The 25,005-nt window shown below is 42.1% G+C and overlaps 1 protein-coding gene across 2 annotated transcripts in view; it reads right to left on the reverse strand.

Moving 5' to 3' along the window:
• Nucleotides 1-1,231: 1,231 nt before the first annotated feature.
• GREM2 (gremlin 2, DAN family BMP antagonist) overlaps nt 1,232-25,005 on the reverse strand; it is a 42,121-nt gene continuing 18,347 nt past the window's right edge. For both annotated transcript variants that reach the window (XM_033056695.2, XM_033056694.2), the window contains exon 3: nt 1,232-4,065. In XM_033056695.2, the coding sequence (XP_032912586.2) occupies nt 3,558-4,065 (508 nt within the window). In that variant the 3' untranslated portion in view covers nt 1,232-3,557. The remainder of the gene's footprint in view (nt 4,066-25,005) is intronic.

Below are 25,005 nucleotides of genomic sequence, written 5' to 3' on the forward strand. Positions count from 1 at the left end.
TGCACTGTCCTCCTCCCTTCCCTGTCCTGTAGCACCTGTTCACGTTAAGTAGTAACTGCATCTGTTTGACCTACAGCTTTTCCATCTACTCTGAGAGATTCACCATGTTCTTGGATTGTTTCCACAAGGGGGAGATTTTTGAATCACAGCACATGCTTCTGCTACAACGATGGTTTGATAGCTGGGCAGCAACAGACTGAGAGAACTGGAGCTGGAGTCTGGGCTGTGCCTCAAGCAGCAGAGATTCAGGTGTGTCCTGGGCAATCCATGACCTGCAAAGGAGACTGGCCAAGAGATGGGTGGAAATGAGAGAGGAGCATTTGAGGAGGTGACTGCTGAGCTCCCTTTGAGCCAAATGACAGAGGCACTTAGGAAGTCTGAGCAGGGAGCCTGACCAGACCGAGGTAGATAAGGCAAAGCAAAACACTGATTCTCTAAAGCAACAGCTACTAAAACAAAAAAAATCTCCTAACACTGAACTGTGAGAAGATTTGGGCAAGAGACAGGGAAGGGAAGACAGTAAAGGGCTCCTACAAGCGTAGTGCCATAAAGGACATAGCCCTTCCTTGCTAGTTGTGGTCTGTGTTCTCCTGCTTCTTTCAAGACCCATCACAGGCATCTCTTCTGGTCACAGGGAGGCTCATCAATCAATGTGACAGCTCCCTTTCTGCACGGAAGTTTTCCCTTGAGAAACTGCATCATCTCTGGGTTGGTAACAGAAAAAACCACCACAAACCCCAAAACACTACCCTGTGTTTGGACTGCTCTATGGTGAACCTATTCAAGAGTTGATAGCAACCACTAAAGCTCACCTATAACTTTTCCCCCCCACCCCTATGAGTAGTTTGGTGGCTGTTACATAAGGATCTATATATATTTTAAACAAAATTGTTCAGGCCAATTACCACTCTTATGGCAAATGATGGCAGTGTTTCAGCCAGTGGTGGAGCCTTCCTTGTCAATTTGCCAAAAAGAAACCAAAACAAAAACGGAGTAAGTTCATGCAGAATCAACTCCAGAATCTAAGAATAATGCATTTGGTTTTCTATTTTCCCTCTTGCCTTCCATGTACTTCTGAGGGGAGTGGGAAACAAGGGGAGAAGTAGTTAGGTTTTCCCAACCTGTCAGGGTGAGCCATCATTCACCTATATTTGAGAGGGTGAAAAGGAAGCTGGAGAATATACTGATTAGAGAGCAGTTGGACACAAACTGTTGAAGCAAAACACCTGGATGCCATATAACCCTAGAGCAGCTTTATTATTTAATCTATAATTTAATAGTTGACCTATAAAATAATTACATTATACTTAAAGCATTTCTTAATTTTTTGTTTTCATTTATAAAACAAGAATTAAATACAGTTTTAACCATTATAAGCTCAACTCAGTTTTTACATAAACACAGCCCCTAGAAGGAGCTTTAAGCTGCAGCATATTCATATTGCAAACTGGTGATAAACCCAGGCAGGGCATAGCTTAAAGGTAAAGATTCTTGCATGTTTTTCTTAAGTGATTTTACTAGGGTGCTTTTCTCTCTCCGGTCCAAGATGTCTGACTTTCAGTTCATTCCTTTCAAGTGAAGATTGACATTCACAGAGTCTCAGCAGTCTATATTGCCACCTTCCCCCTCTGCACCCCACCCACACTCTCAAGGCTAGTCTGAATTGTGCCCATCCTAGGGCTGGCATGATGTGGCAGGGCAGCAGCAATAGCCCCTAAAGCACTCCCTGGCAAGGAGTCTCCCTGTGCATTTCTGACGCTGGAAGGTTACAGCAGAAAAGTGCCGTCTGTTCATCTAACAGGACTGCCAGACCCGACCAACCTCACCCTGCCCACGCAGTCCCTGTAAACCGCTTGGAGCTCTTGTGGAGATCAGTCCTGAAAGCCTCTTAGGGAGCCCTGTGTCACATAATGGAGACCTGTGGCTCTGGAGCCCCGGCTGGCGACAGTGCTGAACACATTAACCCCTTGAAGTGGCTGCATGCAAAGAGCCTGGTGGGGAGGGGCTCCAGCAGCAGGCTGCAGATGCGGAACTGTGAGACATGCTCAGGGAGCCAGCGTGTCATTTTTAATTTGTAAGCTTCAGACAACTGCGTGCGCGCTGGCTTTGGTTTGGGGGAAGGGGCTGGTTTGAGACAGGATTTTAATGCAGCTGGGACTAATACAGATCAGAACTGTAACAAATGGGGTATACAGGACATGTTAAACTCCATCAACTGAATAACAACATAGTATGATTTAAAATGAATTGCAAGTGTTCACCAACACTTATTGCGCAGGTCTCAAAAACTGAGCAGACCACCAATAGCGTAGCAATTACAACTCACTCTCTCCCATTCCAGTGACCTATTCCAGCAGCACTGACTGAGGCGTTTGTCCTTTAACACTAACACATTTAACATGGTTTACAATCATGGGAGAGACACCACTCCCAAAACTTGATGACACTTATGTAGCTTTTGTATTCAGTCCAGCAATGACCAAACTTTGTCCTTTGCGCGACAGTGCTTTTATACCTTTGGAGACACATCACTCCCCTAAGTGATCGCTCCCACGACCCTTCCACCTCCCCTGGTTTGAGCAGGCATAAATATAAGGTCATAAATGGATGTTGTCCTTTTTGGAGTAAGAAACACACACATGTATCTAGCACACAGGAACCTACCAAAAGCATAATAAAACCATGTCCATTTTAAGCCAGGCAGCCGACCTAGCAACCGAGACTCTTAACATATTTTAATCGCTGGCATACTCTGCCACAAGAAAAATATACATGGCTAGGCCTATAATACTTTAAACAGCTGTTTACTATAGCTAGGTTACAAAATAAACACTGCTGCAGAGGCCATGTGTTCAATATACTCTAACCACAACAGCATCAGAACCCACCCTCAGTCTGCTCTGTGGTCATCGTGGCTCACCCAGCGCCTCACCCTCTTCCCCTTGCTTCTGATCTGCTGTTCAGACAACAAACCCAGAGCCATTTGTCATTGCACAATTGAAGCCGTCTTAAGGAGAGGAGCCTCATCAGAAAGTCTCACTTGCTTTTCACACATTACTCCCTCATCTGTGTCCCCCAGTCCTGGGCAGCACCCCAGCATTTCCAAGTGAGAGAAGCAAGCTCCAGACCAAAGCATGGGGAAGGCGTTCTCAACTTGTGGAGGTAACTGGAGTGTAAGGCAGAGGGCTTTACTCCACACAGTGGAAACATTTAATGCTGGATTCAGCCAACTGGTCACTTAGATGATCAATCCCAACTTCTGTGAGTCTGCTCCACTCCAGAAGATTCAACTGCCAGATGATATTTAAAATATAATGAAACTTTGTGGTGAAGTGCCTAACACAGCCGGTTAAAAAGCATTATTCCAGTAGGCGAGTGACAAGGAGTCTTTCCTTGCTGGAGAGATGCCTCCTGAAAGAAAACAAAACACCAAAAAAAAAAAAATGAAAAGAAGAAACAAACCAACAAAATGGACAGTCTGCTCAGTGGGAGAGGAGAGGCAGCCGATGTAGTAAAGCCGATGGAGGCAACACCAAGCAGCAGCTACATGCCTGTTCTCACAGTTTGCCTGAACTGTTCAGATTCACAGACATGCACCGGCACTGCTTGACCTTCTGAATTTTCTTGAGTCGGAATGGCGGGTCCAGCTCGGGGCACTCCAGCTGCACCGTCGAAGAGGTGACCTTGTGTGGCTTGCAGAAAGCACAGGACTGGAAGGACTCCTCCTCCTTCTTGACGTGCCGCGGGATGTAGAAGGAGTTGCACTGCCCGTAGCAGAAGCGGTTGATGATGGTGCGGCTGATGCAGCCCTCCTCGCTGACAGTCTGCCGCAGCGGCTGCGTCTTGCACCAGTCGCTCTTGAGGTACTTCCTCTCGGTGACCACGAGGGCCTCCTGGCTGGAGGCCAACACCTCCTTGTTGAGCTGCTGCCTCCGCTCCGAGTGGTTGCTGCTGCTGCCTTTGTACGGGGAGGGAATGGCACCTGCAGGGCGGTTTTTCCTGGCGTCCGTTACTCGAACCAGCGCTGCCATCAGAAAAACGGACAAGGCAAATTTCCAAACCATCCTGCAAGGTCAACACAAGGCACCGTTAGGAGGAACGTATTTTCAAACCACAGAACCAGAATGGAGTTGGTACTTCACCCATGCTTTTAGAAGTGGAGATCTTATCAACATTATGATACCATCACTTTTCCTAGATTAGCTCTATTCTAGGGTGATTACTTATCATGAAGAGGCCAGGCCCTTTAGAAAGTCACATTGCTCTCCTCAGCCCTCCCCAAACTCTCCAACTACTTATTTTTCCCCCATAGGGACACTAATGTTTTCATAGCTGAAGTGGTGGTTTAACAGAAGCTTCAGCCAGAAACGTTTCCTCCTTCTCTGTGAAATCCTAGGCCAAACAGCTGGGCAAACTCCTGGCTAGCAAAGGCTCAAGAGACTCTTGCCAAGATGGTGAGAGCTGATTTGGGGATGGCAGGGGAGAGGAGAAGGGAATACTAGGTTACACAAAGTGCCCGCCCAGGTCTCTTCAACCCCCAAGTTCCAGCCCAGCCTCATTCCCCACAGAAGTAGCAAGGGGTGTCCAAAAAACTATTTTTATTATACTAAATTGCTTCTGACGTTTCTTAGGGCTCTTATGGCACTTACAGGCTTGTATTTGTTGTCTTTGTATGAGGCCAAAACCTTGATGGATTTATTTTTGCAGTAAGAGGAAATGCTTAAATACAACTTTGAGGACTTCACAACTGCAAGGCCTCTTGGGCAAATGGTTTAAGAAGGTTTGTAAACATGAGAAGATTCAATATTTATTTTAGATTTTAAGGAATAGGTTAGAGCACAAGCTTGTTAGTAAGTTAAAAATAGTCAGCCTGATGGCAAAATTTTTTTTTCCTATGGTTGTCTATTACGTGTTCTTGTTCTGTGGAGCATCTCTTACCAGCTCTTGTCCAATTCATTTTAGTAATGTGCCTCAATGTGCTTCCAGAACATCAGACTAAGTGTACTAAATTTCCTTATAAAGTCAATGCTCACCAGTGAACTGTTCATCTGGCATTTCATTGCATATGACTGTCCCTGGGAAAGGAGAATGGAGGGTCTCTTCAATGCCAGAAGTGGGTGCACAGAAGCTTCCCATTTGGAGACTAGAACACTTTCAAGTCTTTCTGAAGTGCTCTATTCACCTTTATTCTTAGAGGATATTTTTACAGTGTACAGAAGAAAGACTTATCCCTCTCCTCACAGTAACACTTCAAACCCTTCCAAGTAATGATTTTAATTTTTTTGCTTTAGAGAGATGCCTAGACCATCACATGGTAATTATAATGTCTAACACTATAGACACTTCAGATGTTGCATAGGTACGCCCATCTGGAAAATAGGTCACTTTCCAAACAATGACACCAAAAGATTAAAAAAGTGTTTGCAGTAAAGGTGCAAAAGAAGACAAGAACAGCAGTAACAAATGCTTCTCACCTAATTAAGCAGACCTAACATGTTTAACTGCTGTGGAGATAAAGAAAAGAAACTACTCTAGCAGACTAGGTGAGATAACACTGCTTAAGGTTATTTTCTAAGTCTACAAGATCTCAATGTCAGACTTGGAATAAGTTTCTAAGGGGAGAAGCCTGAAGTGCTAAAGGAAACAAAAGTGCTAATTGTACAGCTGTAAACAGAGGATATTCTGAAACAGAGTTAAACTTCACCAGAGTGTATGCTTGAAACAGAACCACCTTTAAATGGAAACCAGTATTTCTAAACCACAAATAAGTTCATTCATCTGCAACCATGCCACCTCCCCACTGAACACTCACTGTAGCCATGGGTACTTTAAATCAGTGGCCTATTTTCACACTGCTTAGCATTCAGCATGCAAGTCCAGAAGTTTTGTCCAGAGTCTTTAAACGAAGCAAGACTAGACTTGGCTTTGCTGGCAGGTATTGTCGCCAAGTCCACTGGATGTCAACCCACACAGCCAGGCCAAAACCTAATCAGGTAATTAGTTTCAGTTGAATATAGTGTTCCATGCTTCTTTTAAGTTGTTCTCATGTTATTCTGCACTGATGGCTGCATTTCAGTAGTAGATAAAACAACTGATTCCCAGTACTTTGTGTTTTATATAGAAAGGGGGGGAAAAGAAACCTGATTTATAAACCTTTGTGTTCTAGAAAAACCTTCTAGAAAAAGACAGAGGTGAGCCTCTACAAGATGCCTTATGCCATATTTCTCAAGCATACCCTTCTATTCTTTCAAAACACATGGGATACTGCCTCTCCAGTCTCATTTCTCTGATCCTGGCATAGAAGACGACAGCAAAGGTCAGAAGGAGAGACACACCCTTCCCCCCACCCCTCCCCTCTTTTCTTGGGATGATCTTTAAGGTTTCTTCCAACTTTCATGACTCTACAATTCTATGAAACCCTGTGTTACCACGCCTGCCCTTTCTCTTCATAAAATGCAGTTTGAAAGGCCACGTTTCCTTTTTGTGTCAAGAGTGGTGGTCAAGCAGAAATCCTATGTAGGAATTCAGGAAAGCTGACAGAGAACTAACAACTCAAAGTCTACAATATAGAGAAATACTATAGCAGTATTCTAATTGCTTAAATGGTTTTATGTAGGCATGGAGAGCCGTTCAATAGAGTAAGTAGGATTTATTCAGTAAGTCTGTGTTTATAACTAATAAAGCATTATTAATCAAAGCCACTATTGTACAGTTATTAACCAAACACTGCAATACGTGCAAGTACTTTTACAGGCAGGTGGGAACGCACCACTTTATTTCTGCCATTGATCCTTTATCAAACATGAACCTTGAAATATTTACATAATAGAGGAATAATCTATTCTATACTAGCAGGTCAAATGTGCATTCTGTCAGATCGTGGAATTTGTAATCACAGTGTTACCCCTCACTAGCCTGCAAATCACCCCTTTCTAAGCCCTGGCACACAAATCCCCTATTCAAGCAAGTAAGGGTGCAAACAAGGTCACACGGTGCCAGCAACTTGCCAAGGACTACACATATATTTTCAGTGCTCACATGCAAAAGAAGAGAAACTTCAGGACTCCCAGAGAAAGAAAACATTTTGGCAAACTCAATTTGAATGCAAAGCAAGACGGTGAATGCTGTCTGTCTGCAGACAGAGCAGGATGAGAAGAAACACAAAACGTACTGAAGAAGAATCTGGCTTTTGGCAGGGACAGGGCAGTTCTGTCCTACTTAGATGGAACAGAATGAAACAGCATGTGGCTGAGACCTTGCAAGTGAGAACTGCGTCAAGAGACCAACACCCCTACAACTTGCACCAATGCCAGCCTGGGTCCCCCATTCCTGATGCACTGGGGGTCCCCATAGCAGACCCAGAGGCAGCTCCTTTGGGACAGTTTTCAACTTCTTCAAGCATTGCTGCCAGCTGCTGCCAGTTCCCCCCATGCCTTTTTTCCAGTGCGTGAGCTGAGAATAACTTAGCCTTAGACGAGACACCCAATGAGGCCTGGCTGCATTTACATATCACATGGCAAGCTTTTCTCCTTGAGATATGGAACTCAGCATCAAGTATGAGCTCATAAACTCATCAAACCAAACATGCTGGAGCTAGGCTATCAGGCCTAGGAGTGTAAAAAATCTTTGGCCATGGAAGCAAGAATCTCAAAATCCAGTTCTGTCATGCAGAGGGTCAGCTCACTGGGCTAGGAGGGGAAGACCCAGGATCATCATGTCTGCCTTTAGCTTTGTTTCTTCTTTGTATCTAATTACTGTGTAACACAGAACACCTACCAAGGCAGGCTCCCTTTTGCATTATCAACTCTCTGGCCCTATAACTCATGTATTCTTGAAAGCAATTCAGCTGCAGAGCAGGACAGGCTTATAGCTTTGTGCTTAGAGAAGTTGTCTCTGAATTGGAGCATTGGATTTGCTTTCAGAATTCAAGGGTATAATTTTTGGAGAAGTCCCCCTGAGAAGAAATGGGTGCTATGGTCTGAGAGGCAGGGCAGGAGGTAACACCAGCGCCCATCTGTGCTGAGTGGCCACTCTGATGTTTCCTCTAGTTTTCAAAGTCATGACCAGTTTCTCAGGTCAGGATACAGATTCTGACTGGGAATTCTTGTTTTGAAAATCAGCCTACTTCAAGGTTGCAAGCAGACAGAAAGAAAGAGGGATGTAATGGAAAGATTACTGTGATATTTTATGTTAGCTGCTCAGGAAATCAAGAGGTGTGAAACCCATTTCTTTGTTTTAGCACCTACTTTGTAGCACCTACAAAGCACTCAGCATTATCAGCATTCCTGGAAGCATCCAACTCTCTGATACAAGTATAATACAATCATCTCCTTACCAGGCCTTTCTGGAGGGAATGCAGAAATAAAAGTCACAGACAACTTAAAACATAACAAAACACAACAACAACAACCAAAAACACCCCCAACAACCAAAAAAACCAACCCACATCCAAAAAATCCAAACCTGCAAAACCTGTCATACCATGGAATTTGAGACTCTACCTATTCAGCTTAATCACAGTATAGATTCATGAAGAAGATTTAGTACTATAAACCTGTCATATACCCATCAGAAGTACAGTCTCAAGTATTGTCAGAGCCAGTGGCTGGGAAGATAATGAACAAATTTAGAGACTTTTTTTTTGCTTTTGGAAAAAATTTAATTTAATTAACAGCTGAAGAACTTCCCTTGGACAATTACTTCTCTATAGCTACCTGCAAAACGTAGGCATTACAGACTAGATTAAATCAGGTCCCATTATGTAGTACAGCACATAGATGGCCACATTTGACCACCTGTATCACTTGCTTCCAGTTTTCCACCCTGCAAACTTCAGATACATGAGAGCTCTCCTTAGGGATCAATTGAGCGAGGCTGAATGCAGGAAGCCCTGTTACCAATTTTTTTTTCTAGTCTCCCCTTACTTTCATATTAGACCTCCTCAGAAAAAGAATCTGTACAAAACAATCATATGTGTAATAATTTAAGAACACAATGTACATGGTTAGTTCTCACATTTAAGATGGGACACAAGAAGCGCTCCTTGAAGAAAAGCCAGGCAATAGCTTTTCAAAGAACTAAAACTTGGCTTTAGCAATAGATGGGGAAAGCCAAAAAATATCAAATTCTCTACCAGGATGCCAAAAATGCTATTTTATTTAATTTATTAATAGTCAGGCATGATTCTAATGGTACAATGTTCTCATAAAGACTTCAGTAAAGACTAATCAGGCATCTTTGTGCAAGGGAGGCATTTGGTGCTAACTTTTCTCTTTTAACTATCCTTTGGAAACTATTTCTCCCATGTCCCAACAGCGTTAGCAATAACTGAACGCTGTACTGTATCTCCTGTTGCAGAGACATGGCCGTCTTATTAAATCATTCCATCATTAATAGAGTCCCATTACTAAATTGCCAAGAGTGAGGCCAGCTGCAACAACAAAACATGCAGGAGGTTGGGCAGACCAAACTTTTAAAAATGTAAAAAACACAATGCAGCTAGGATTCAGTTATTCAGATCTGCATTATAGCAGTAGTTACCATGTTCTAGGAGTACAACGCACCGCTTTTCTAAACCACTGCTCAAAACACAAAAGGCAGCAATTATTTAAATACAAATAATGAATGCCATTACAGAAATTTAAAGGAAGAACTTTTTTCCATTCTTGTCCTCTAAGAGGCTTCTATAGTGATTTGAAAGAAAGCTATTTTGTTGCATCACAACCCTAACAGTAGATGGTTGGGGGAGAAAACATTTCCTTCAGACTTAATAAATTCCTAGTACCTTCACTTGCTCGATTGCATGGAGAGCCTTCCTCCTCTCCATCCTTCTCTCTCCCTCCCACAAAGCAGATACATCCTTTTCTCTTGCACCAACACCTCTTCCCCAGAGAGTCAAGACTGCCTTCAGGGAACACCACGAAGTTTGGAAAGAGCCAGGAAAGCTCCTCCTGCAGGCTAGATGTGTCAGGAGTCACACTTTACTGTGCAAGCTCTCACTTTGTCTTTTGAAAGGGGGACATGAAGAACAGGAAAGCATTTCCCCAACAATGCCAGAACTCAGAAGTTTTCATTATCAAGGCAGTTCCAGAAAACAATGAACTTAAAGCATTGAAAAATATAGTAAATCATCAACACAATGGAAGTATGTAGAAGACGCTGGTGGAGACAGTCTATGCTAGTTGAAAGAATATTGCATTATACTAATTTAACTCTCAGTGAATAGACTTTCTACTTTTTGCACTCTCATCCGGCCACAAAGTATAATGACCTAAATCTTGTATCACTGATTTATAGTATTAGGCTCTTCATAGGCTGAATCCTTACCTTGCATAGCTTTCAAACCTGTAGATTTTTTGGGGGTTGGTTGGTTGTTTGCTTTAAGTAGTATTAGTGCTGGAGGAATAGAGAGAAGTTTCTCATTTTTTTTAAATCCAGGACCAGGAGTTTGTGAGAGTCACTGAAGAACCTTGTTGTAAACTACCACTCCAGAAGACCAGAGAGAGGGGAAGGAAAGTATTGATGAAGTCAGCCCTGGTATTTTGACATACAGTAATTTCACGAATACAAGCCGCACCGTTTTGACCAAAATTTTGCTCCCACACCGGAAATGCGGCTTATACTCAGGAGCGGCCAATATGTGAATAATTTTCTGATATTTTCAAACCCGGGAGTGCAAACCGAGTCAGTGCAAACTGCAAAGTCGAGCACCTGCCAGTAAAACCCGGCATTTACGCGGTTGTTACAAATTGTTTACTCTGTTGCGCGGCGGGTGGAACTGCTCCGTGCAGGCAGCACAGGGGGTGGGGAAGGCAGGGCGCTCTCTCCTGCTTGGCCCCGCGGCTCAGGGGGCTCCTGTCCCCACGTGCTGCCGCCACAGGAGCGGGGTGGCTCCATCCCCAGCTCCCACGGCTGCCGCAGGTGCTGGTGGGCTCTGTGCCCCGCCTGCCACCGCGGGGCAGCGCCGGGCCGGGGTGAGCAAGCCCAGCGGTGGCGGCGGCCGGCCCTGAGTGGCCTCGCCGAGCGGCAGCGCCGAGCTGGGCCACCCAGCCCTGTCAGCAGCCCCGAGCCCTCATGGCCCGAGCTGAGCCAGTAAACCCCGCCCTGCCGCGGTTCTGTTACTATTTGGCAACTTTGTTGCACGCGGGTCCTCGCTGCGAACGACAGAGCGGCTTATACTCAGGTGCGGTTTATTTATGGACAAAGAACAAAATATTTGCCAACACCTGGCGATGCGGCTTATACTCAGTGCGGCCTGTATTCATGAAATTACTGTACTTTTATCATTAAGGAGATGGAAGTAGGGTTAGGCCACTTGAAATGAATACACAGAGGTTGTCAGAGAAGTAGAAATGAGACAAGGAAGATTGAAGTCATCTGGAATTAAATCTGGCCAAGTATGCCAATGAGAACAGGAAGGGTTTCTTCAAATGTAACTATAGCAAAAGGAAAACTAAGGATAATGTGGATGCATTACTAAATGGAGTGGGGATACTGGTAACAGAGGACACAGAATTACTGGATATCTTCTTTGCATTGGTCTGATATGAAATTTCTTAGGCATCTCTGACCCAGGAGACCAGTGTAAAGGAATGCTGGAAGGAAGGAGGATTGGATTAGAGAACACCTAAGCAAATTTACATCCACAAGTCCATGGTCTCTAACAGGCTGCATCCATGAGTGCTGAAAGAACTGGTGGACACCACAGTGAGGCTGCTCATGATCATCTTTGAAAGGCCATGGCAGTCAAGAGAGGTGCCTGAGGACTGGAAGAAAGCAAGAACACAAGTCTTCAAAAGCTGCAAGAAGGAGAACACAGGGAATTACTGCCCAGTCAGCCTCACCTCAACCCTGACAAAAGTGATGGAGCATCTCATTCTGGAGTCCATCTCTAGCCACATGAATGACAAGAAGGTGATCAGGAGAAGTCAGCATGGATTCACAAATAATAAATCGTGCTTGACCAATCTGATTGCCTTCTACAATGAGTCAACTACCTGGATGGATGAGGGAAGACAGTGGATTTTGCCTGTCTTGACTTCAGTGAGGCTTTAATACTGTCTCACAACATTCACAACATTCCTGGCAAAGCCAGGAAGTGCAGGCTGGATGAGCAGACAGTGAGGTGGATTCAGAACTGGCTGAATGGCAGATCCCAGAGGGTTGTACCCAGTGGCACACGGTCAAGTTGGAGGCACTAGGCCCAGTGTTGTTTGCCTTGTTCATCGTGACTCAGGTGAAGGGGCAGATGCCTCCTCAGCAGGTTCACTGACAACACCAAGCTGGGAGGAGGGGCCAATACCCCAGAAGCTGTGCAGCCCTTCGGAAAGACCTTGGCAAGTTGGAGAGATGGGCAGAGAAGGACTGACTGAACTTTAACAATGGCACATGCAAGGTCCTGCACCTGGAGAGGAATAACCCCTGCACCAGCACAGGCTGGGGGCTGAGCTGCTGGAAGGCAGCTCTGTGGAGAAGGACCTGGGGATCCTGGTGGACAACAAGCTGTCCAAGAGCCAGCAGTGCCCTGTGGCCAAGAAAGCCGATGGTTTCCTGGGATGGATTAGGAAGAGCATTGCCAGCAGGTTGAGGGAAGTGATCCCGACCCTCTGATGAGCTCTGGTGAGGCACATCTGGAGTGCTGTGTCCTGTTCTGGGATCCTCAGTAAAACAAAGATGATTAAGGGACTAGAAAATTTCTCTTATGAAGAAAGGCTGAGGGAGCTGGGCCTGTTCAGCCTTGAGAAGAGATGACTGAGAAGGGATCTCCTCAATGCGTAAAAGATTCTGAAGGGAGGGTGCCAAGCGGATGGAGCCAGGCTTTTCTCAGTGGTGCCAAGCAATAGGACAAGAGGCAACAGACAGAAACAGATGCATGGGAAGTTTCATCTAAATATGAAGAAGAGCTTCTTCACTGTGTGGATTACCATGCAGTGGAACAGATTGCCCAGAGGAGTAGTGGAGTATCCCTGACTGGAGACATTCAAGAATTGTCTGGATGTAATTCTGTGCAATGTCCTCTAGTATGGCCCTGATTGAGCAGGAAGGTTGGACCAGATGGCCCACTGTGGTTCCTTCTAACCTTACTTGTCCTCTATGATTATGTCCACCATAAATACCAGTGCTTCCCAAAAAACACACACACACACACACACACACACACACACACACACACACACACACATATATAATAGATGCAATTACTAAGGCCCCAATTAGAAGAAAATAGTGCAGGCAACAATGTAAGTTTTGTGGGTTGGGTTCTTATTAAGGCTAAATGTTAGACAGGTAATACTGTAAAGAAAGACACTATCAACTTCATATGACCCTGTATTTATCAGTGGTAAAGATTCTGATTAAACAATTGTGTTAGAATTTATCACTTTAAAACAGGAAAAGTAAAATAAAGAGAAGGAATGAAAGCTGCAAGAAATGTAAAAGCAAAGTCATCCTATAGTACCTGTGGTAATGTAGCAGTCTTTTATAGGAGATTAGGAACACACATAACTCTGATAGAATGTTAGCAGGTAACTGGAAAAAGGGGGTTTTTTTTTACATCATTATGATTAGAAGCCCTAAATTTTGTTGCTATTTCAGCTTCAGGAACTTGTGGTTTTAGAACCAACCACAGTCAAATGTCTGCCTGGTGAGCACATGTGAATTGTCCCAAGCAGAGTGAGATGTCCTACTCAGAAGTGTCTGGGTAGTCATCAGTACTGGCAGCATATGCAATACTGGGGGAAAAAGGGGGAGTGGGAGGAGGGAAAAACCCACAAAATAAAACCAGATTTCTGCTAGCTGTCCATGAGGCTGATTCCCTTCCTCACAACCTGGTTTTGAAGAATGCTCTAGTCAGGGGGTGGAAGGAACGGATACAAGGAGAAGAGCTCTTTTGGAAACGATTGATAATTCTCCTATGAGTCTAAAACATATACCTCTGCAAGAGTGAACTAAGTTGAAAAGATATTTGGTCTCCTCCTCAGTGTTTCTCAGCTTTTCAGCACAAGATAAAGAGCCCCAAAGAGCAAGTCAGTTCTGTTTGCATATGAACATTTTGTCCAGAAAGTAAAAACAGCCTACATCTAACTTTATTTTTCTGTGTTGAAGGCAGCTGTTACACTCCCATTTGGCAGCATTTCATTCAGGAGAAAACAGCAGACTTCTGCCCTTGGGAAACTACAAACTAAATCTGAAGGGAAGCGGTGGCTTGAGCAAATGTCTTCATTTGTGACCATCCCTCAGCCTGTTGGAAAGGAGGACAGTCAACACAAGAATGGGGAAAGTTCAGCATTTAAATACAATAGCTCATTTCGTTGCTTCCTCACTGGAGAATCAATGCTACAAAAGACTATTTTGCAACAAACAGTCTCCATTATATTTTTGTTGTTTGCATTACAACAGAACATAGAAATCTCATCCAAGACCAGTGCCTGACTAAGCGACACAACTTCAAATGTTTGTAGACTGACTTGGTGACCAACATATGGCAGGACCAGAACTGAGCTCAGAGGGGAAGTGAGTTACTGGAGGTCAGGAATTAACTGAGAATGGACTGTTTCCAACATCTTTCAATTGCACTGCATGGCACCAATACTCTTCTTTTTGCAAAGAAATACAGATTTGCTACCCTTAGGCAAGCTTTTCTTTAAAAACATTTTACTCTTGTAAATGAAAATTGTTTTGTATGAATATTTCCAATATAGTTTCTCTGAGCTTTGATAGAACAGGGATGGAGTTAGGAGTTTAATTTCTTTGTAGCTTTAAACAACACATATCTGCTGGAATGCACAGCCCATTTTCTAGCCTCAATGGGGGAGATGGCCATTAATCTCCAATATATGCTCCTTATGGTACATGCACCATTCTAAAAAGAAGGCATTTGAATGAGTTCCATTGTAGGAGAAAACTGAGTTCTCTAATGCATCATAAAAGTGCTTGCTTCTCTTAATGATCAGAAAAATGCAAGTACTTCTAAAAATCAACAGGTGGCATGTAATCTTGTATATAAGAAACACTAGATTAATCAACAGAGAAGTAACATTTTAATTTTTCCTGATTTTCTGGTAGATTCAGACAGTTTTATTCTTTCAGGCTCTCTGTCAAGATGCTATCCTCAGTTACCACATTATGATTCTGGTCATGTTCCTGTTTGAAAAATCTAAAATGTTATCGATAGTCTAGTCTTCATATTATGAATTTCTGTAAGCCAGCATTCTATTTATAGAGTTGAAAAACAGATGGTTCAAATAAGAATGGCTCTTATCCTAATATCCCACAGGCTAACCTATCTATTAGGTAGTATGCAAATTCCCCCACAAACAAAATTTCAGCTATATACCCCTCCACTTTCCAATATGTCACTTTTAAGAACCATTTCAGCTGTATTTTGATACACTTGTCTAAAAAATGGCATAGATTTATTATTGCTCAGAGCATTTTTAATTTCCATTTATCTCTCTTTAAATTTGCCTGACAAATTTAAAGTCCTCCTGGCTAAAACTTACAGCAGTTCTACGGACAGAATGCAGAAGATTTATGCTAATGAGCAAATAAAACAAGTATTGACCCCATGCAGCCTGCTAGCTCCAACCAGGTCTATGCCATGCAAACATGTAAGTGCCTTGCCAGACGTATTAGTTTCACAGAAAAGCACTTCCTGTGTAAGACTAAATCTAGGGAATCCTCTCATCCAATTTTGCCTTTCCTTCAGTTTATAAGCAGCACATCTGACACCTCCTCACAATTAATTTCTTTTCCTCTGCCAAATTTCAAAAGGTTTGGACAGCAAGGCAGGTTTGAAACCTCTATTGCGTTACACTAGGGTACACAGGGAGGCATGTAAATATTTCAGGGAAGGGGATGGGGGGAACAAGTCAGTGGTATCACAACTTAGAACAGGAGGTGTGAGTAGTAAAGGGGACGTTTAGGGTTAATGTGGTAGCCTGGCACACTGAACACAACCATAGAAAATCAGAGTTCATGAGCTCTAATGTTCACATGCAACACAAGACACCTTGAAACAGCAGTGGGTCACCTCAAAATTATTAATACATTCTCTCACCCAGGGTGCAAGCTGGTCCAACAGCATAAAGATTGTTTGCACTCTTTGTCGCTGGAAGCCAAGCAGGAACAAGTCACTGCCGCACACCATGCATGGTATTATCCTTAGGTTGTCCTGTAATATTTTGTCACTCCTTTTGTTCACAAACTTACTTGGAGAATTACCAATTCCCTAAGAGCACCAGTTTTCTGCTTGGCTTACTTTTGCAGTTGCTTTTCGTGGGTTAACCAATGGCCCATCACAATCTCCGTTTAATTAGTTTTGTTTCGAATGTTTAACTCATTTGTTGGGTTTGCTCTGAAAGGAAACCTGTTCACCCAGGGTTTCTACAAGAAAAACTTGATGTATGCAACCAAAATTCACACCTGTTAGTACTGAGAAGTGCAGCAACCACATGCTCTCATGGGGTTTTTTTCTGTGTTTTTGCAAGCCTATAAACAAACGTGACATTTGGAATTCAAAACCTTTAGAGTTACACAGCTTCTGGCTACCCTAGTCCTTACACCAGTTGATGCCTTGATGCAAGTTCTTCAGTTTGGAAATATTTTGACCCTTGTTTTTCAAGCTGTTTTCTAATATATAAAAAATAATTTTTACTTCACTACATGTCTACTGGTATTTCCAAACTGACAGTAACCTTTTTGACTGTCATAGCTGTCACACAGATGAAAATAAATCATAGCAGCTCAACAGCTGTCAAAAGAAAAGAATCTTTTGAGAGAAAAAAACTCTTTTGAGATACTGTGAAGTCAGGAACACAAAATTTTAATTATATACGTACTACCAACATAAAATGCTAAATACCTAGACACTTCAAAATAACTGTCCAGAAATATTAGAAAACATATAGCACACAGAATGAATAAACAAACTGAAATTTATGCACTGTTACTGGCAGTGTGTGTCACAACTAAAAGTAAACAGAAGGAAAATTTTCAGTTAAATGCTGCAGGATGATTTGTAGGAAAATTAACATCCAAATACTGGAAATTTACTCCATCCCTCTCACTTCACACTGCTGGCAACACGTGGCTGTGCCATATCTATGTTCTTGTGGCTTTGATTCATGCTCAGATCAGTGATTCTCCCTCTGTCATTATAAATAAAATGTAAATATTTGCTCTGCCTGTATTCTGGTTTACAGATCTGACCAACTACTGAATATGAAGGCTGTAATTCAATCACAGAAGGATCTGTTGCCATGTATAAACCGGGATTTTATGTTTTATGACTTAGGCTTTGCATAGCATCCGTCTTCCTACTCACCTCCTCCCCCTCTCCTTGCCCATGACTGAATTATAGTTCTGTCTCTAATTGAAGCCTAGTATTATTCTATTTCTCTTCTGTGGAGAGAAAGACCAGAGCTATCATTCTGAATACACAGCAAGCCACAGGAGCCTGAATGAGGTACTCTAATGACAGGTCCTCCTCCACAGCACATTTGCAGTCTTTCTGCTAATTAATTTGATTTCCTTTGTCTAGACTAACATAATACAGCGAGTTATGCTCATTTAAAGGGAGATCGTTAGCCTTTCAGTTCACTCCAAATGAGGAAGAAAGAAGAGTCAATAGACTGGAATCTGGGGGAGACTGACTGACTTTGGCCTTGACTACATCATTGCTTATGTTTTCACTTGACCAAGACTTTGTCTCCAGGAGAACCCGAGACAGCACTATCATCAGAGGAGAAACTATAATCAAAATCAGATATTGTCGGTATGTGCATGGCAAGGCAGTGGCAGCTACACAGAAGGGTTCTGTCTATGATGGACTGCAGTCAGCAGCTTTCTTCCTGGCAATCACTTGGCATTTGCTGTTCACAGCTCCTGACATCCTCGGAAGGCTGAACAAACATGTAATTAAAAACACACACAAGCTGATTTCTCCAGACTCCCCTCACAGAACAAAAGGAGACTCAGTAGTGTGCCACTGAACTAGTAAACCAGAGGCAAAGCTACTAATGGAGTTAAAGAAGTAACTTCACTATTTGGAAGGCAAGACCTACATTTACCAGAACAGTGAATGGAGAAGAAGGGAGAAAGCCAACAGGGGCAATCACCAACCCCTTCTGCTCACACACCCACAGAAAAGTGCCAGAGCTGTCCTCCTGTAGACAGTTTCAGGACCACCTCTATCCCTGTAACCTCAGTTGCACTTACAATTTTGCAGCATCAGAGAGGAAGGATTCCAACTTCATGACTTACTGGCTGAGGGGTTATTTTTTTTGCTCATAGTAACTGGGCACCTTCTTTACTCAAACACAAGCAGAAGATAAACTGCACCTGGAGGCTCTATATTAACTTATTCTGACCTTGGTTTTTTCACAGCCTTTGGCCACAAGCCATTCAAACTGTGTCACCACAGTTAAGGTTTGAGTTTTTCCATTATTGACACTTTCAAGATAAGCAGAAATAGACAGTAAGTAAAAGGAAATCTAAAGATTCTTCTCTTTGGCCCTTTCAGAAAGCTAATCTCAGAAAGGTCAGGAAAATATCTTGGAAAGAGTTAGCCAACATCTAGCTATAAATTTCAGTGTGAGGTCACAAGCTTCATTTCTCTTCCAGGTCTATCCAAGGATCTTCCCGAGTTCTACCTTAGGCAGCTCCTCTCTGAATCTAGAGACAAGTGAGACAACACTTCTGGTAATCTTGGATGACTTCAAGTTACTACACAGAAGCAAAACGATACCAAGACCCCATTGCATGTCAGTGCTTAATTGGATTGAGAGCAATGAATGGTCCAAATGAAGGGGCAAAGACCTTCCCTTCTGACACAACCACAATGTGAGATCCTAGCCAACAGGTCCACATGTGACCAGCAAATGCAAAACTGATTGGGAAGAGAGGGAATGAGTGATCAGAAAGATTGCCCATTCAGGGTTGCTTTGGTTTCTTTTATTACAAAGTAGTCAGAGAACATAGGCATTACAGTTCACACCATTCCTAAACACCTAGTGCTGGTTCAAGCAATCACGTATTTTGTACAGAAGTAGAAAGGGAGTTTGATCAGATGAAGGTTTTGTTCCACCCGATGAAAGTGCTCGTAATGACTCAGCAACCAGATGCCATCTGTGCCACTAGATAAGTCTCACTGTAGTTGATTACATCCAAATAAGATCATCCCAAAGACAATGCTCTGATCCATAGATTTACTTTGGTTCCTAATGAGTGGTCACACACAGAGCTCACATATTCATTTACGTGTGATTTAGACCAAAAATGCAAAAATCATTATGTACCGATGAACTAGACTTTTCAAATATTTTTTCCTATGTCTTGGCTAAACAGTAGGCTTTTTAATGAAGTTATGTGTAATATGGGATTAAGAGGACAGGAATCTGAAACAAGGAATGAGGGAAAATATTTTCTAACACTATGAGAACTAGACACATTGAAAGCCTCATCTTGATATTGGAGCAAATATTAATGTTGGCCTATGTCTCCACTTAAGATCAGCTACATAATAAGATTCTGAACTGTCCCTTATTTTTTCTTTTCAAGAAGAAGGTGAAGAGAGTTTGGTTTTAAGATGCTTTCAATGCAAAATTGCTAAATCCTCAAAAGCCAAGAAGACATTTCACAGAGTTAACATTAAACATGTTTTTGTCTCAATAGTGGGAAAGTCCTAAAAATTCATGTCAATTCAAACTAGGGCCTTCAGGTGCTTTCAGTCCAAAAATATCTGTATCTCTTCCTTTGAAAAAGTCTCTTTGAAATAAAGTTTTGATTAGCACTTTGGAAAACTTTCATTCCCACTATGTGAAGAGACAAAAAAAATTTCAACTGAACTTACCACAATTCCTGTAGTATGATGGACCTCAATGGGTCAGTGATAACCACAGCCCCACGAGACTTTCTACGCCTGTATTTTGAAAGGAAGCTCAGTAAAGAATTTGGCTTAGGAAAACAAGACTATGCTTCCTTTCTTCCCTTACTTAGTTTCAGAACAACAGCTTTTGCTTTGAGTGATTATTTCAGCCTCTGTAATTTTTCTCCAGCACAAAATTGTAGAGAAGCTTCACACGTATCACATCAATGATTTGGTCAGCAACAGAACAGTAATTAGGAAAAACATAAAAAATGCACCTAGCAAAGGTAAAGCTAAAAGAAGCTCACCTGTCTGAAAACCTGCTAACATGGCAAAACTCTTTCTTCTCAGAGGATCCTAAGAAGCTCTTAATTAGCACAAAAACTGATGAGTACTAATTGCTACTTGGCAAAAACTCTGCTTATTAAAAACACAGGGACATTTGTGGAGTTTTTTTCCCCGTTTCCCGCCCCCAAAATCAAACATTTTGTTCTACAACATGAATGACACAAAAAGCTACATCAAAGCAAGTGCACACTTCTGTATTTACATCTTTGTTATAAACTTGAAGGGGAGGACTCATAAGCTCACCTAAGAAAAAGTTTTTAAAAAACATTTAAAAAGGAGTGAGAATTAAATCATTGAACTGTATGGTTTAAGCAGAATGTGCAATGACACTGCAGACTTAAAGCAGAAAAGAAAGCAAGACAGGTGATTTTGAAATAATAGAAACAGACTTTAGAATGCAAGCTACTAGTGGATTTACAGCAGAACTGTACAGAAGACATAAAGAGCTCCTCTCAATACTATAGTTTTAACAAGTCTTCTCTGTCTCTTTTCTCCACCCCCCCATAAAAACCAAAATATTATTTGTTCAAAGCTGCTTGCCAAATCCATGGCAAAGCATCTAAGAGAAACAAAAGATCTAGACACATGTTAGAAATAAGTGACAGGGACACACATATCACTTGAATCAATGTGAGCAATCCAGAAAACACCTGTTCCCACACCTACAAAGCCTCCAGTTTCATTCTGGACTGTTACATCGCTTATGTGTCCACATGCCAGTGTTTCTGAGGGATGCCCAGACGTACATCTGGGTAGTTGGTGGTGCTGTCTTCTGCTGTTCACACAGAAGTTTGGGAGCCTCTCAGCAGCTCCCCAACAGCCCTGCTTTGTCATGTGGGTTTCACATACAGGCACCAGTGAGTGGGAGATGAACTGCTTCCTACCAGCCATCCAAAAATGCAGCCAGTGGGGGACGCTACTTATCTTTCTTGTAACAAGCTTTTCAACCACATCTTCCCTGTATACAAATATAAACTCATGATTTCTCCACATGAACCAGAGATAATTTGACCCGCATTCCCCTCCCATTGTAAAAAAACAAAAACCAAAACAAAAACCAAAACAAAAGCAACTCTCCCCCCCAAAAAAAACCCAACCAAACAAAAAAGAAAAAAAAAATCCAAACAAGAAAACCTCTAAAAATTGCAGAAAACGCTAGTGAGAAAATGGAAAGCCAAATAACCATTTACCATATTTTACAGTTAAAGCTGGATTATGAGGTAGGCAATCAACACAAAATTCCTGGATCTAAAGGGAATTACAGTACTATATTCAACATTGTTTTGATGTCATTAGGCTTTGAGGTATGGAGAGTGAGGTCTTGATTTAAACTTCTTGAATTATATCATCCTCCCTGAAAGATTAAGAAGGTCATTGTTCCAGATTTTTGAGTCCAAATGAAACTAATCACAGACCAAAACAATTAAAACCTATGCCTTTTTCCCTCAGTTTTACATTCTCATTGGAATACTGCTGCATACTGGTTCAAATATATATTCTCACTATATATATAGTCATTTTAGGACAACTAAACTCCACTATCAGGAAGAGTAATGGCACATAGAAAACCCTGCATCTGACCTCTGGAAATAACCAAAACAGCAATTAATGTCAGCTGGATATATTTCTGATTGCAAACCATGTCCCTCAGAGATAAAGCTTAAATCATCTTAAGCTGTCACCCAGTCCAGGATGTAGTCTAAGTCCTCTGGACTGTGAGCCACTGTCACTCTGCTCCTGATCTCATGTTCCCCCCCACCCAGGACACAGGCATGTGTGCAGCCACGCAGTCAGTAAGATAAGCTTGCTGATCCAGCCAAAAAGGTTTGGCTTTTTCTGTTTTGCATGCAAGATCAGTGGTGCTGCTGGGCTCCCATGCCCATGCTGGGCTGTTCTGCCTTCCCAGTTCCAGCCTACAAGCACGCTGCCTCCAACCAGTGGCCACACCACACCCTGATACTCGTTCCAGACTGGGGCCTGGGAACGCTGTCACCCAACTTACCTGTTTCAGGGCGGAGGAGTCTAATGTAACTGGGAGGGTGTGGCTGATAAAGGCAGCGTTGACAGATGAAACTGCATACTCTGGCTTCCTATAGGAGATGCATGGTCCTTATATCTAAATGGCCTGATATTAGTAGTACAGTCTGTACCACTGCAGTAAGAAGGATTGATAACAATAATAATAATAATAACAACAACAATAATAATAGAATAGAACAGAATGTGATGAGTAGTACCATTTCAGATGCCCAAGAGCACCACTAAGATGTTTGCTTAGGCTGACACAACAGAGACCGACCCTGTGAGAGATGCACACTCCTCCACAGTGGCCACTGGAAGCCAAATGAGACATGTGGCCTATTTGAACAGGCACATGTGCTAGGGCAGCCAGGTCTCCATCAAAAACTCATTCTGCCATAAAGACACAAGAACTTGATTATGGCAAGTGTCTTAAACACTACAGCTCTGACTTATGACTAGATTTCAAAAAGTGGTATGCGCAGTTTATCTCAAGTCCTCAATGGATATGGGGAACTTAAAAAGAGGATCTTTCATCTTATCTTGAAAATGTGCTCTGCAACTGTAGTGCAAAACTAAATATTAAACATGGAAAAAGAAGCATGAAAATGTACTCTAACTTCTCCATCCTACTGTCTGACTTTGGAGTGTCTTGCCTTTTAAGTGCAAAGGTTTCTACTGCCAAAACATCAGGTTTCTGATTAAACACAACCACTGGTTACACTGAAAAAAATGCTCTATATGATATATGAAACACTGATGCCTTCTGCTTCACTCTTTCTCCATTATCATTATCATCCTACCTGTCCTAACATTTACCCTTCCCGGATTCTCCATGCCTGATCCAGAATATAACCTGGAAGATGGTGGCAAGGTGGCTCTTTCTTTGTGTGAAGATGCTATGTGCCCATGCAATTAGTAAAATGCAAAATTAAACAAAACTGAATTAAGGACAAACAAACAAACAAGTAGTGTGGTTTGGCAAGAAAAAGTTGAGGAAACACTTTTCCATTCTCTTTCCAGATAACAGATTTGCCAGAATATTCATGAGACAGGACAATCTCCTGGTTTATAGCTTGGGGGAAAAAAACCGTCAGAAGTTATAATATATTTTCAATGCAAATATTTGTCCAGTATCCCTTTCAGAACAGAGAACTAGGGCTATAAAAAGAGTTGGTCACTTGTTCTGCTATTGAATTCATACAGATTTTTGCCCTCCTTGGGAAAAAGCACAAGTTTTGTGTTCACATGACATGCTAAGAGATGGAGTGATGCTGTTAATACCTAAATACAAAAAACACAAGGTAAACATTCAGGAGCATTCATTCAGCAGAAGGCTGAAGCAGTCTGTTCATTTGGCCTCCTAGTGTTTCTCAGGCTTCAATGCCAAAGAGATCAGTTTGTATGTCTGCCACCATACAGACACCACAATGACCAGCCAGTCGAAGGGAACACGCCTTACGTACAGAACCTGTTCACTAAGCTTCTCCCTTGTTACTGTACCAAAAGCCTGGGTGATTCTGAGAATCACGTGGGCTAAGGCTTTCCATTTAACTACAGCTGCTTTTATGCAAGAATAAATGTAATATAATTAACAGTCAACAGATAGGTCTAAGCTTCATGCAGGTATGGGAGCATTTTAGCAATTAGGACTCTGATTAAGACAGGGTAGCTTTAAACTAACACTGTAGAAGTTAAGCAAACACTTAATTGGCTTCCTGCATTCAGGCCTAAAAGCCTGTTAAAGTCACCAGACCTTAGAAGAAAAGTGTGGTAATGTACCCTAAACACCAGCCAGTCATAAGCGTCAGGGAACACACTCTCAACTCATTTGTAATTAGAACTAAAAGACAGAAATTGTAGGACAGTGGAATAAGTTTGAAGTTTGGATCAGCTGGCATTTAAACAGGGAAAGGTGTCTGCCATCTTAAATGTATAGCTCTTATTTTTAATTAATTGTGAAGCAATATTTATTCTTGAAGGCTCTGTACTTCACTGACAGCTTTTTGTTAAATCAGCTTCCATACACTCCCCCCCATCTTCTATGGTTTCAGTGTGCATTGATGTCTCTCACAATGGTCATCACAGTGTGATAGTCCCAACACATTTCACAGTAGACAAGAAACTCCTCTGCACCTGGAAATTATAACAAAAATCCAAAAGCAGAAGCTAATCCAATTTAAATGCTACACACAGATCTATGACCACAACCCTTCACTGATGGTACACTGAGGATGTTAAGGACAAATCAAGAAGCTACTTTTTGGCCCTGAAAACATGGGTGCACAAATACAGAATGGAAAGTAGTAGATTACGAACAAGTTCTGGGCACCATACTCCAGGAAAGTCATGGAGTCTTCCCAAGCGGAGGCAAGGAAGAAAGACAAGAGCATTTATATACACAGAAAGCAACTCAATGTGGTAAGATTGCAGGAATCAGTGATCTTTAATAGAAAGAGGCAAAAGTCCAGAGGAGTGATGTTAATAACTTTTAAATGCATAAAACACAATAGCAAAGAATGAAATTATATTTTTAGTCTTCATATATTCGAATGTAGTAATGTTAGCAACTAAAATTTCAGATAATATTCCTATTAGTAAGCACCGTGATACAGATAGTGAGGCATTGGAATTCATTTGTAGACTGTTATCAGAATTATTAAGGAAAATGTGATGTAAAAGGAAAAAGCAAAATCACATCTTCCATAAATTGTTAGATGAAATGGATCCTAACAGGCAGAAGAGTCAGACAACTTCTCAAAGTTCCTTTAATT

This window comes from Catharus ustulatus, chromosome 3 (genome assembly GCF_009819885.2).
Source record: "Catharus ustulatus isolate bCatUst1 chromosome 3, bCatUst1.pri.v2, whole genome shotgun sequence".
Classification (NCBI taxonomy): domain Eukaryota; kingdom Metazoa; phylum Chordata; class Aves; order Passeriformes; family Turdidae; genus Catharus; species Catharus ustulatus.